This window comes from Micropterus salmoides, unplaced genomic scaffold (assembly GCF_014851395.1).
Source record: "Micropterus salmoides isolate LMB-PRFRI ecotype aquatic unplaced genomic scaffold, ASM1485139v1 Ms_hic_scaffold_11, whole genome shotgun sequence".
Classification (NCBI taxonomy): domain Eukaryota; kingdom Metazoa; phylum Chordata; class Actinopteri; order Centrarchiformes; family Centrarchidae; genus Micropterus; species Micropterus salmoides.
In genome coordinates, this window is record NW_024040152.1 from 24761443 (window position 1) to 24775043 (window position 13601).

The 13601-nt window shown below is 40.2% G+C and overlaps 2 protein-coding genes across 2 annotated transcripts in view; both read left to right on the forward strand.

The window, feature by feature from the left end:
* Positions 1–4405: 4405 nt before the first annotated feature.
* eomesb (eomesodermin homolog b) lies at positions 4406–10024 on the forward strand. The gene is made up of 7 exons (XM_038711948.1): positions 4406–4595; positions 5915–6588; positions 6754–6908; positions 7221–7342; positions 7943–8101; positions 8436–8497; positions 8736–10024. Exons 2-7 carry the CDS (start codon positions 6065–6067, stop codon positions 9520–9522), a joined length of 1809 nt encoding a protein of 602 aa, XP_038567876.1. The 5' UTR covers positions 4406–4595; positions 5915–6064; the 3' UTR covers positions 9523–10024.
* A 954-nt stretch (positions 10025–10978) lies between these two features.
* The window catches only part of LOC119897912 (ankyrin repeat and IBR domain-containing protein 1-like), a 42156-nt gene continuing 39533 nt past the window's right edge, over positions 10979–13601 (forward strand). Inside the window, exon 1 of the mRNA XM_038711949.1 lies at positions 10979–11160. The gene's annotated coding sequence lies outside the window, so the exon portion shown is untranslated. The remainder of the gene's footprint in view (positions 11161–13601) is intronic.

A 13601-nucleotide genomic window follows, 5' to 3' on the forward strand; every position in this document is an offset into this window, starting at 1 on the left:
CACTGTCTCTGAAGATCAGATTGGTTTCATCAAGGCAACAGCTCATTACTGTGACCTGAAATGGAATTGTTATTGTATTGGGGGTCTGCTGACACCGGCAGATTGGTGGGCAGGAATTCTTAACAGTACAGATTGGGTGATAACGAGGAGGAAGTGCTCTAATCTGGCCCTAATTGGCACTGGCCTGAGACTTCTAAAACTTCCCTTCAGATAAGTGATTTTGGGACTCATGAGTCTTGGCTGAGGATGCTAGGAGGATGAATCTCTTGTGTGAAGTTGTGATCAGGGTGAACTGGTGATGGCATGCTCAGACACTTGATCATCCATGAAATGGTAATGCTCCCTTGTAACAAAGACAGACAGTAAAAAGAAAAAAAGGGTTGTTGAAGCGTTTTGGTTTGAACAAATTTGTGGCAGAGACTGGACTAGATTAGGACCTTTTGATGGCATAAACATGCTCTTTGCCTTGGTTGAATGCCAGCATAAGAGTTTTTATAGTATCACTGTGAAGTTGTTGCTCCACCAGTGATGCACAATGGAGATGATACCTCAGAGTGGCAGTGTGGCATCTGTGTTACGTCAAATTATTCACTCACAAATACCTTCAGTTTTACTGTAACTAACATAAATTTTTGAATGTGTCACTATATTTGTGTACAACATTAAATTACCACAATGCTGCTCTCTTGGCCAGATCTCTCTTGAAAAAGATATCCATGATCTCAATGGGACAAATTGGTAAATAAAGGTTAAGTAAATAGGACATCACCCCCCCTACTATATTTGTAAAGAGATATTCAGAGAGATAGACCTCCTGTATAAAGTCATGCAAACAGGATCTCATTAGTAAATGCAAATGAGAAAACACTAAATCTTCACGGAGAGGCAGAAGTGTATCTCCATGGGATAGCTGGAACATGACAGCTCACCAACCGCCCCCACGCTGAGCACCAAATGTGATGGTCCGCTCCTGCTGCTACTCTTTACAGGATGTAGGACCAAACCATAAATGTAAGCATAGGGGGGGAGACAAGGAAGTGGGTCCCTAGAGGCCTTTGCCTTCTGCCATTTGAAGCCCTGCCCTACTGTAAAATAGTTTGTGGAATTTGTAATATCAGTTATTTATCAAGGTGGTATGATAGATAGATAGATAGATAGATAGATAGATAGATAGATAGATAGATAGATAGATAGATAGATAGATAGATAGATAGATAGATAGATAGATAGATAGATAGATAGATAGATACACGCTATCAATCAAGCTGATGTTTGTTGTTCATACCATTATTACCATATAGAGTGAGTTTTATAGTCTTCAAATGTTGAATTTTTTTTATGGGATCATGAAAATTTAGTTTTGATCTGACAAGAAAAACTTTCTTGTCTGTTCATTATGCACTGGAAACTAATTAACAAGGGAGCAAAAGATGAGCTGTAAAAATTGCAATTACAAATGTTCAAATTACATCACAACATATTTCTGGTTTCCTGCATGATCTGTGAAGGCGGCTGATCAGCTAGGAGGGCAGAGAGCTGAGCTCACATTCAATTAAAGTGATAATTAATTAGGTTTGTATGTCTATAAGTTGCTTAGAGCGCATTTCCCAGGAAGTGAGAAAGGCAAACCCTCCGGTCCAATCAGAACTCTCGTATAAGAGCGTGTCTGTCGTGACATCACAAGCTGCGGCGGGCAGAGTTCCTGGCATGGCTTCAGACCAACAGACCTTCTGCTGCCAGCAGGGTGGCAGTGGCCTAGGGCAGAGTAGCGATGGCCAGGTCACCAGCTTTTTCCTCCTGCCTGGCATGATCACTGCGGGAGCAGTGGCCGGCAGGATGGCAAGATGTCAGAAACAGCCCTTTAGACGTGTCAAAAAGCAGCCACAGCTAGGGGAAGCTGCTCATCGAGCGTGACAGAGAGAGGAGTGAAGCCATTACACAGACAGGCTGCCCAATAAACACATGATATTCCATTATGTGGTGTAGAGTATGCTTTTGGTAATGAGATAAGCTGATTTAAGACAGACATTGATAAAAATATGTATTTTTTTAAAAGTAATAAAACACAATTCGTTCATTTTCATGTCTGTTTCGCTACCTGTCGTGCTTGAAACTCATTACCACTGTCTTTGTTGTAGTGGTTGAAGACCATTGCAGATATACGATCAATATCAAAACCTTCCCCCCATTTCAGTGCTAATGGGGCTGAAGAGTGAAGAGGCCCAACTAGAGGAGTGGCCAAGGCATGGGAAGGGCTTGTCATGCAAGAACCCTCTCATGACAAGCCCTTCTATATTGCTACTTTGTGAATTTGACATAATTGCACTGATAAAAGCAAACCCAAGAAACAGATGTGTGTTCCTGTATTTATTGTCACCGACACTGACATACGGAAACAAAGTAGCCTACACTTTATTTTAAATACTGTATTAGTACATCAGCAAGTTAACACTGGTGGTTAACCCCAATAAAAGATCAGGCAATTCGCATGATTCAAGTTGCCCAGTTGTTCTCCACATATACATGTAAGATGGTCAGAAATTCACAGATCATTTTGGCTCTTAAAGGGACTCATAGCAGACTGTTTCTTCTTGATTCGTCCTACTTTTTCAGTTCAAAGGAAACCAAATTTCAATCATGCTGCATCATTGTGTTAATGGGGCACCTTTTAACAGCTTAAAGACGGCCTCTTCTCTCGAGACCAGACGATGCTCAGCTGCTGCTGCTTGCTCAAGAGAAACTTTACATGATAAAGACAGTGAGAAGATTAGGTCGCCACCTCTGAAATAAACACACTGCACATCAAACAAGACAAATCAACAATTTGGTTAAACTATTTGAACAGCAAACAATCTAAAGCAAATACACCTATGCTGATAAACTGATTGCATCGTTTGATTATTTCAGGAAGCCGTGAATATAGAGTACGAATTCACAGATCTCAGTGTGCACATTCAGTTTCAGTGGTCCTACAGTCACTTTCAACTAGAAGTATTTCCCCCGACTTACCAATTTCCCCTTTGAAGACAGAGATGGCAGACCTTTTTATATGTATCAGTAAGTCTGTTAATTATTATATGTATTTACATTGGTGAACTTAATAAAATTCTCTCAAGTATCAATTTGGGATTTGGGTTGGATTGAAATACAAACACTTTAAACTCTTTCTCTCTCTCCTTCTAGCATTCTCTTTCTTTATTTAGCAAACTACCCAACATCTGACACATAAACACATATGGTCACATGCTTTGATGATAAAACCAATGAGCAGAAGTGAGAATGTGTGGAGTCTCAAAAAGTTTATATTGCAGTGTAGGTGCTGGCACACTCCTTGACACATTAAGTGCTGTAAATAAAACACACTCAAAAAAGTCAAAAAGTTTTCACATTCATCTGCTGAACAGTGTTCAGTTTCTCTTTGCTCGCCTTAAATCTGAGTTTAACAATATACATGTATAGCCTACAAACAGGATATTGTGACATCATAAGCTCAGAGCCAAAGGTAGTCCAAAATACAACTTTACAGAATTGTGATGGTGAAACTTGAAGCTTCCAGTGAATTTTAAGAATGGATTTTTTTGTTGTCCACTTAACTTTTGTAAATTAACTGATTAAGATTTTGTCAATAAGGAAGACTGAGTATTATATAATTCAATTAGATTTTGTAACAAAGTAATTAAATTTTTTTGTGGGGACAAAACATATCAAACATATGTTATTATTCAAAGCATAGCATTTATGTGTCTTAAAAGTCTCTGGAGGGGGGCATTCTACCCCCGCTCTTCAGTTTAAACACAGGCATAGACCCTTCCTCATTTACTATAGCTCTCTGTGATGGCAAATACATACTTATTGTCAGTGAGGTAGAATACATGGCTCTTATTGCACACACTTTGCCACACTTTGAACAACATGTTATTGTAGGTAAAGCATCACAGTTATCTCTATTTGGTAAAAAATGAAATGTTAATCTTGTTGATTTTTTTTCCTTTGTATTTTTGAGGCTCATTTTGTCAGTGTGCTAAAAGTTTTAAAAAGGAGGACATCAGTTTTCTACAAAGTCTTTAAACAGGAATGACCTGGGTTATATACCAGTGTAAAGCACAGTATAAGGTCACCATAAACTCTGCACTATTGATCCCCTCAGACACACTCCAAGTCCTGGTGGGAATGTTATTCTGATGTCTTTGTGAGGATGATGAGATGGAAGCAATTCAGGGATGGATTGGGAAGCAGCCTCGCACTTATACACCTTCCCTGTGATGCTGAGGATCCCCTGCCACTCCCCTGGAGATCAGAGGAGAACCTGATAATAGGCTGCTATCGGTGCGTCATGGCCGCAAGGAGAGAGCTGCGGTGAAAGCGGGAGTGCGCCTCTACACTCTGATCAGTCCGCCTCCACATGCCTCAGGCTTTATTTCGTGCTCCCCCCTCCACCCCGAACACAACATGATGCCATGCACTGGTACGGGCTCAGCCTTGCAGTTTATATCGCGCGTTGATGTTGTCTAAGAAAGTTTTTTTTATTTGGTTCAAATGATTTTCTCGTGTGCTGAACTTGATTTGCAAACGGTAACAGGAGGGAGAATCGCTTGGTAAGTTTAGATTTTGTTAAATATATTTGTATGGGATATATTTCAATGTCTGCGTTGTTATTACACTGTCTGATGGGACATCTGTTTAATTTCACTTTAATAGATTAAATTAAAACATTAATCGCTCCAAAACAGGATACAACTAAGAATTTATTTCGCCTCTGGAATTATTTGCAGGGAATTGAGCAACGTGAAATTATTTTATTTGTAAAGCCTATACACACATTGGCCTATTTATTTGTCTAGACTATCTTAAATTTATTTTTTATTCACGCATAGGATCGTTTAGATTTGTTTGTCGTTCCTCACATCGGGCTGTCTAATCGAAGAAACATCACAGGTTTCTTCAAATGGAAAAAATAATTTCCCTTTTTACGTTGGGTATCCCGTTGGGACACAGCCGCAACAGAATTGAAAGAATGCAAATTCATTAACTCTGAATAATAATATAGGATTAACAACACCCCATCTATTAGAAAGTAAGCACATTTGGGATTTTTATTTCTCACAAAGAAATGGTTTTAAATCTAATTGCTCACCTTATTGCATTTTTGTAAAGACGCCGGGTGAAATTATTATAAAATATGAAAAGCAAGCACTATTTGTTTTTACCGAAAAATCTGCGGTTTAGCATACATTAGACTGAAAATATGCCATGAATTTCAAGAATCGTGGGCGAGCTTTCACTTTAGTTTTCTCCGACACAAAACTACCCCCCCAAAATATCTGTGTTTACTTAAAGTTTGTCATATGATTTACAAGAAACTGGTTCTTACCTCGAGGCCGTTCCCCTCCAAGTAAACCAAAGGTCACCAGTTCACCTGATTTTGATCGCTGACCGGCTACTGACCGATTCAGATCAGTTTCATTAGACACAAATTGGTCATGGTTATATCTGAAGTGCATCGCGTTTTTAGCCTCTCTTTGTGAATTTGTAATTCTAAATAAAACAAGCCATTATTGTAGCCCTATTGGGCTACACTTGAATTGAATAGAATAGCCCATTTCCCCTATACATGATTTTAAAACAGTAACAAGAATCATAAAAGAAAGAGTGGAACTCCTAGGCCTATGCCGAAGATGACTTGTTTCTAAGTTACTGTAAAGCCAGAGTAAAAAAGTTTAATAGACTTCTCAGCCACACCCTGTTACGTTGTCGGCTTTGATATGACCGCCACTTTCCACTACCATCTCACCGGATTTTCTTTGCCTGCTTAGCACTTGTTTTAGGCCTTTTAGGTGTTGGTGACTCAGGCAGTCCAATGACTGTATAGCCTATTCAAAGTCTGCTCTTAACCGCAATCTGTTCCTGTCCCAAGAATTCAGACTTCAGTGGATGCTGGCAGAAGAAGTTTTTATCAGAAGACATCTGCCATTAAACGGCTAGTGATTCCTGTGGGGGAGGAAGACTCCAGGAAAAGAACAGCCTCAAAGGAAGCAATCTGAGTATAAAGTCGAGAAACGCAGTAATGCTCGGGGGTGAAGGAGAGAGCAGCGCCTTCTCTTCAACGAAGGAAGCAGCGAATGAGAGGTGCAGGTCTCCAGCTGTGGATGGAGATGACCCGGCTGCTGGCAGCAGATACACAGAGCATGGGATGGCTGCTGACCGTTACTATATCCCTCCCGTAGTTTCTAAACAGAACCCAGAGACAGCGAGTCCCTGCTCTTTTATCCCATACACTCCCAGTGGGACGGTTTACACCCCGTCCAGCGCTACCAGGTACCCCTCCTCTCTCCACTTGAGCTCCGTGTTGCCTCCCGCGGGATTTCCCCCCTCCACCGCCAGCCGCAGTCACTTCAGCTCGGCTTACCAGCTCGGGCAGAGCCCCGGCTGCATCTACCCGCCCTACACTGGCTCAGGGTCCGCTCTCAGCAACATAAGTCTGCCCCCCGCCAGCCCGGGGATGAGGGCCCAGGTCTACCTCTGCAACCGGCCGCTGTGGCTCAAGTTCCACCGGCACCAGACCGAGATGATCATCACTAAGCAGGGCAGGTGAGATGTCTAACTTAACTTTCACACAAAAAACCTGGACCTATTGTTATTTTCATGGGGAATACGTGAATGTTTTTTTCATTTGATCTAGCCTATAATAAAACACTGTTTGCTTTCCAAAACGCCTATGAGGCTAATTATTGGATTTTGTTTTTGTGTTTGCAGACGGATGTTCCCGTTCCTCAGCTTTAACATAGCTGGTCTCAGTCTGACAGCGCACTACAACGTGTTTGTGGAGGTGGTGCTGGCAGATCCAAACCACTGGAGATTCCAAGGTGGCAAGTGGGTTACCTGTGGGAAGGCAGACAACAGTAGCCAAGGTACTGAAACAGGTCTATATTTAACTTTTTTTGGTCGATGTTTTAAATTGAATTAGCCTATTTACCCGTCAATCAAAGAAACTGTGGAACTGAAATGGGAAAATAGTAATAGCCTATTATCTAATTGGCAGTTTCTTTTTGCAAGAATTAAATTATTCGATAAACAATGTGTTTTAATTCTATGCGTTTACCTTTTGAACAGCTTTTACAGCTGTGCAATTTTAAACCCCTTTGTTTGATTAATAGCCCAAATGGCCTACATGGGGTTGGCTGCTGGAGTTTGATGTTGGAAAATGTATTTCTTTATTTCAGGGAACAAAGTCTACATCCATCCAGAGTCTCCAAACACCGGGGCCCACTGGATGAGACAAGAAATCTCCTTCAGCAAACTGAAACTCACCAACAACAAAGGAACCAGTCACAGTACTTCACAGGTATGCCAAACTTATAGCTTAAATAATAGGCTACTCCCTCTTAAAAAAAACTAAGGCATTAAACCCTCAGCGAAGATTTAAAGAAATTGTTTTGATCTCTCAACATCACGTTTGTTGCATTGAACTGATGAATTGGTTGTTTTCAATAGCCTACTACTATTTGTATTGTAGACTACAGTAAAATAGCTGACATTTTTGCTAATGGTTCACCCTGATAAATACTCTGTAACATCAGGCCTAATAGTTTTACATAAATCACCAGAACAATTGGGGGTAATTTTCTTTTTAAATTCATGAATGAAATTCATTTAATTGGATGGGTGTTACATGCAGCGCTCACATTTAGGCTTTTGCTGTCAACAGAAGTTGCGCAAACGAATACTTTAATCAAATAAAATTAAGTACACCATCCTAAATTCAAGACAGGATTGTGGAAGGCAAATGCGCAAATTTTTAGACCAAACCACTTCTACAAAAAATAAATAAAAAAATGTTATTGCATACATTCCGCATGTTTAGAAAAATCATAAAGTATGTTTTAATGGATAACGGATGATTTAATGGATTTTTTTTTTTGAAATGTCATATGTTCATATGCAGATGATTGTGCTGCAGTCGCTGCATAAGTACCAGCCTAGGCTGCACATCGTGGAGGTGACGGAGGATGGGGTGGAAGACATTAGCAGTGATGTAAAGGCTCAGAGCTTCACCTTTCCAGAGACCCAATATATAGCTGTCACTGCCTATCAGAACACTGATGTAAGCTACTTCCCTTCTATGCCATGATATGGGTTTTGTTCTATAGGCTGCTTTTATTACATACTCAGAGCAACACCCTACTTTATAAGTATAAATTGCATGTTACATCTTGTGTTGATCCATCATTACTATTTATTGAAACTCATTCAATGGACATGCATGCATAACATTTTTTAAGATTAATCAGTTATTTCCTATTGTACTAAACTATATTTCCTTGTATAGTTTCACATGCATGTTTTTAATAGACAAGTAACTGCATGATGGTTCTTTACATTTGTTCCCTCATCACATAACAATAATATTCTTATTCTTCTGTTTTGCTTTGTTTTAGATTACACAGCTGAAAATTGATCACAACCCTTTTGCCAAAGGATTCAGAGATAATTATGATTCGTGAGTATTTTACTTCATTGTCATGCATTGTTCACCAGTTATAAAATGACTACCTATAAATATCATATTGCATCAGCAGTCTAACTGTGTTGTCATTCTCTTTTTAAATGTACCAACACAAGATCTTTTCATATGGTGTGCCAACTCATTTTGAAATAAACGTTCACACCGTGATGTTTTTCACCCACACAATGCCTTTCCTTGACCTCGAGTTCATAAGTACATGTATTTTTTTTAGCATGTACACAGCTCCAGAGAATGACCGCCTCACGCCATCCCCAACCGACTCTTCTCGTGCCCACCAGATTGTCCCCGGCGCCCGCTACACCATGCAGCCTCTCTTCCAAGACCAGTTTGTCAACAACCTTCCCCAGAATCGCTTCTACAACAGCGAGAGAGCAGTGCCGCAGACTAACAGCCTCCTCTCACCTCAGACAGAAGACGTTGCTTCACAGAGGTGGTTTGTCGCCTCAATGCAGCAAGGGGGAAACGGCACAAGCACCAGCAACAAGCTAGATCTAACACCCTATGAGGGGGACTACACAAGTTCCCTGCTGCCTTATGGTATCAAATCTCTGTCCATGCAAACATCCCACGCTCTCAGCTACTACCCAGACTCTCCTTTCACCACCATGTCCGCAGGGTGGGGGTCCAGAGCTGCATACCAGAGAAAGGTAACTACCAGTCTGCCTTGGTCTCCTAGGCCCAGTCCCACTGCTGGTTTCCCAGAAGACTCAAACAAGGTGAAACCACAGATAGATGAGGAGGTGAACAGCAGTGGGGGCCTGATCTCCTCCTGGACAGAGACACAGCCATCAGCACTGTCCCTAGACAAGGCTGATTCTTATTCCATGGCCTGCAAACGAAGGCGCTTGTCTCTTAATGGTCCTAGCACAGAAGACTCACCCTCTGACATCAAGTGTGAGGACTTGGCCTCTGCTGCCACCAACAGTAGCTCCTATAGCAAAGAAGCCCCCTCATCCAAAGGCATGGCAGCTTACTATTCCTTTTACACAAACCCTTGAATGTTTTGGGTATTGTTTTGTCATTTTGACTGTTCTTCATCTGCCACCATGACTAAGAAATATTAATTTTCTTTTTTGTTATTTGCACACCCAGAATTTGTCTTGGTGGTGATATATGTTTTGTTTTTTCCTTTTGTGGTGACACAGGAAATATTAAGGACACATTAACCTGATGTGTAAAGGGGTGTGTGTGTGGCACAGCAAGCCTCAAATATGTTTGCTTATTCCATCTATTCTCCTGGATGATATACTTTTTGAGCACCCTATTTATGTAACTCTGTATATCAAATTTTGATAGTGCCAAAGCATTTGTTTTAGTTACCCCAATTTTTTTAACAGTGGTAAGTGTGTTTCATTGTGCACACTGAGGTTATATGTTTATAGATTATTTATTGAAGGCCTGTTAATATGAAATTTGTGCACTCATAAATGTGAGGATTATATGCTGTATATACCTTCTTTGCAATGTTCAGATATTTGATAATAAAAGGCATATGTGTTCTATTGAGAGTGGTTATTTCAAGTTAAGACACCATTATACCTGACTAAAGTCAGCGTATTTTACATATGATGGGCTAGTGTGGACATTTATTATACATATAAAGCCGACATATTTGACATATGAATGCACTAGTTGAGAGTGTGTGTTATTACTCACAATGTTATGTTTGATATAAATGTTATACTTTTACATTTTGATTGGTTAATTGCACATGTGAACCACAGCACACACAGGAGTGGGTCAGCTGTAAATTCAGCTGACCCACCATTTAAAATCACATTTTTCTTTATTGTACAAACAAATGCAATGTCAAAACCAATTCAAGTCATAGTAAGACTTCACTGTTCAAGGGATTAAAAAGCACAACTTCATGTACAGCCACAAGCATTATTTGTTTCTGTGGACTCTGTCGCACTCTAGTGGCATTTTGTTGTACCCACAGGGGGCAAAAACCAATCACTACAGTAGCCCGTTCAGAGATTGACACTAAGTGCATCTGATGAAATTGACTTTAATCTACATTTTATTCCATGGTTAGACCATACCAGCGTACAACTGAAATGTGGAGGGTTTGAAGTTTAAATAGTTTTATATCGATTTTGTAATGTATTTTCTGTCCGCAGGAAACTGAATAGCATAGGCTTAGAATGCACCACAATATACACAACGACGATGCTGAGCTTTTGTAATAACTAGTAGCCTAAAAACTCAGGATACACTGGGCCTCCAAAAAACACGTGCACTTAGTAGTTGACCATTGCATGTCATCAGTCCAAAATGTTGCAACGTTGTCATGTTAGGATGTAAAACTTAATCAAAGTAATTAGTGTGCATTTTAGCACTTGGTTAAATCTGTGTGGACACGCAAAATGTCATCATTTAGCCTTTGAAGCAACTAAGCCTTATCAGTCTCTGGCTGTTTTGGGGGATGTGTGCTGAAACCTGGCAACCCGTCCAGTAGCCAGCCAGCAGAGTCAACGGAGAGTTGACAGGAACAACACCGTCGCTCTGAGCGCACATTATTCATGGATTGTGTGAAGAAACGCCTCACTTAACAAGAAATTCCTCTTTGTTGCGCTAACAAGTGGCAGTTAATTCGCAAGATCAGGTGTACAATCACGAGGTGTGCCATCTGTGTAAGTCGGGATACTTGTTACTCATTGTTTACTGTGAGTTTATCAACTGTGCGAGCTAAGTTGGCTAGCAGCGCGGTTAGCTTGCTAGCTGACCCGCTAACGTATGCACTGACGTTAGCCAACGCAGTTGCTAGCGTCATGTTGTTTTTATGTTTTTGATTAACACATAAAGCTAGCAAGAAATATTGTGTTTTGTGGCTAACACTAGCCCTGCTATCTAACGCAATGGTTTGCAGCTAACGTTATCTAAGGTCAGTTGGCTGGTTTTCGTTAGCCAGAAATGTTACAAAGCGTCTTATCACGGACTGTTAATAAAACAACACACAGCCGTCGGTTTGGGCTAGCGAAAATGGTAAAAACCACACAACATGGGGAAAGGCCCGCATGAAGGAGTTTAGTGACAAGTGGCAAGTTGCGCGGACAAAATGTTAACGTTGCATTTTTGTGTCCGTAAGTTAGATGTTAAAGATAGCCATAGTATTAAGATGTTGGTTGGCGCTGTCAGGGAGGAGTGTCTCTGACGTTACCTATTGTCACATAGGTTATGTTAGGTTAATTAGTTATATATTTCGAGAATAACCTTATCGAGTGGTCTGTGTTAGCATCTATGAGGTTATATAACTCGGTTTAAAGATTAGGTGTTTAACAGTTAAATTGTTCACCAAGGTGGGACATTGTTTGGGTTGCCCTCGGACTTTGTGAGGTTTGTTTTGGTGTTTGCTATGGCGAATACGGTATACACATTTAAATACGTATACGGTATTTGATTGTTTAGGTTGGCTGAATAAAGAACAAACGATAAACCATGCATGTAAATGGACTTATTACAAGTCTGTTACAGAGACTGAGTCGAAGTCCTTTACAACTCCCGTCTAGGCTTTGTTCCACTTACCTCCACTCTGCATAAATACATTCATAGAGGATTTCTCTTAAAAAGTATTTTAAACTCAATGGATAGGTGCATCTGTACTTGATTAAGACATATACCCAGTTGCCAGTTTATTTGGTACACCTTGGACTGTTATATTAGACAATAATAATCATAATAGATTATGATTTTGCAAGTTGTAGTTTGTGGTGAAGTTGAATTGTATTGGGTTATTCTGCCAGGTGTTTCTATTGTTTTGTCAACCCCATTTATATCAATGAGGGTAGGCTAAATAACAGAAACACCTCTCTGCATAATGTCAAATCATAAATTAATCTACATTCTCCAGAATTATTAAAGTTGAAGCAACACCTCTGCTATACAGTTTGAACAAAAACTGAACATAATAACCTTCATGAAGGTAAGATTTATTTCAGTACTGTTGTATTGGACTGCATTAGTTTTAGCTGGGTGCACCTAATAAACTGGCAACTAATTGAATACCTGTTGCTTTGGTAGCGTTAAATAACTACGGGAGTCCCATTGTCCACACGGATGTATGCATGTTTATGTTTGTTTATGTTCTCTTTAACTTCTTACTCTATTTATGTTCCAAATTACAGTGAGTAGTACTTTTTCTTGGAAAAAGGTTACAAACATTACCTGGAATTCCCTCCTTTTCCTATCTGTGACTCACGTACAGTCCCTTGAATAGTTTTAGATGATATTGTGTTATTATATTAGACCAGTTAGTCAAATCCATCCACAGTCTTGAGTCTGTTTACATAAACAGTGGAAAATAGTAGATTTACCTGCAAATGGAATGTCGAAACTCACTTATCATTTTCATTGTCATACTTGCTAACCTATGGAGAGGTGGGCATTTGTGCACTTGAAAGGTTTTCAGGGAGCATTCATTCCTTCTATTGTATACACAACGTCTCTGGTACATAACGTTATTGTGCAGAAGGATCTGCATGTGGGTGAAAAATCTGTGAATGAATTGTAGTATCATAAAGAAGAATATAGTACTGAAGGAGATGATGATGTGTTCTGTTCATTTGAGCTGTAGCACACCAAAAATACATAAAAGCATCACATTCCCCCAACAGTCATGACCATATGGTGCTCTGGTGGAAGCGAAACGCTGACTCGCTGCATGTTGTTCTTGAGTTGAGGATCTATTGCTTCTCAATGAGTCCTGGCCTCAGTTGGATGGGCAGCATTGGCACGGAGAGGCGGAAGCTCCTGGTGATGCCAGAGGAAGTCTTGTCCTTCTCTCGGTGTGAGCTTTGTTGGCACTATGTTTAGTTATTTAAAACAAAAAATAAAAAGAGAAACACATGGGAGGTGGTTTACAGTGCAGTGGTGATGCTGACACAAGGGCTTGTGGCAGAGCAGCTTTAGCAGCCTTGGAGATGCAACTCTTGTCTTTGTGATTCATATGGAGTGGAAGTAATTTATAGTCTTAAGACGCAGGACCTGCTTTTCTCAGATGAGTGATGAAAATATGTTTGGCTTATTTGGAGAGTCGGCTTGAGACAAGCTTAGTCACCATTTCTTTTAGTTAGCA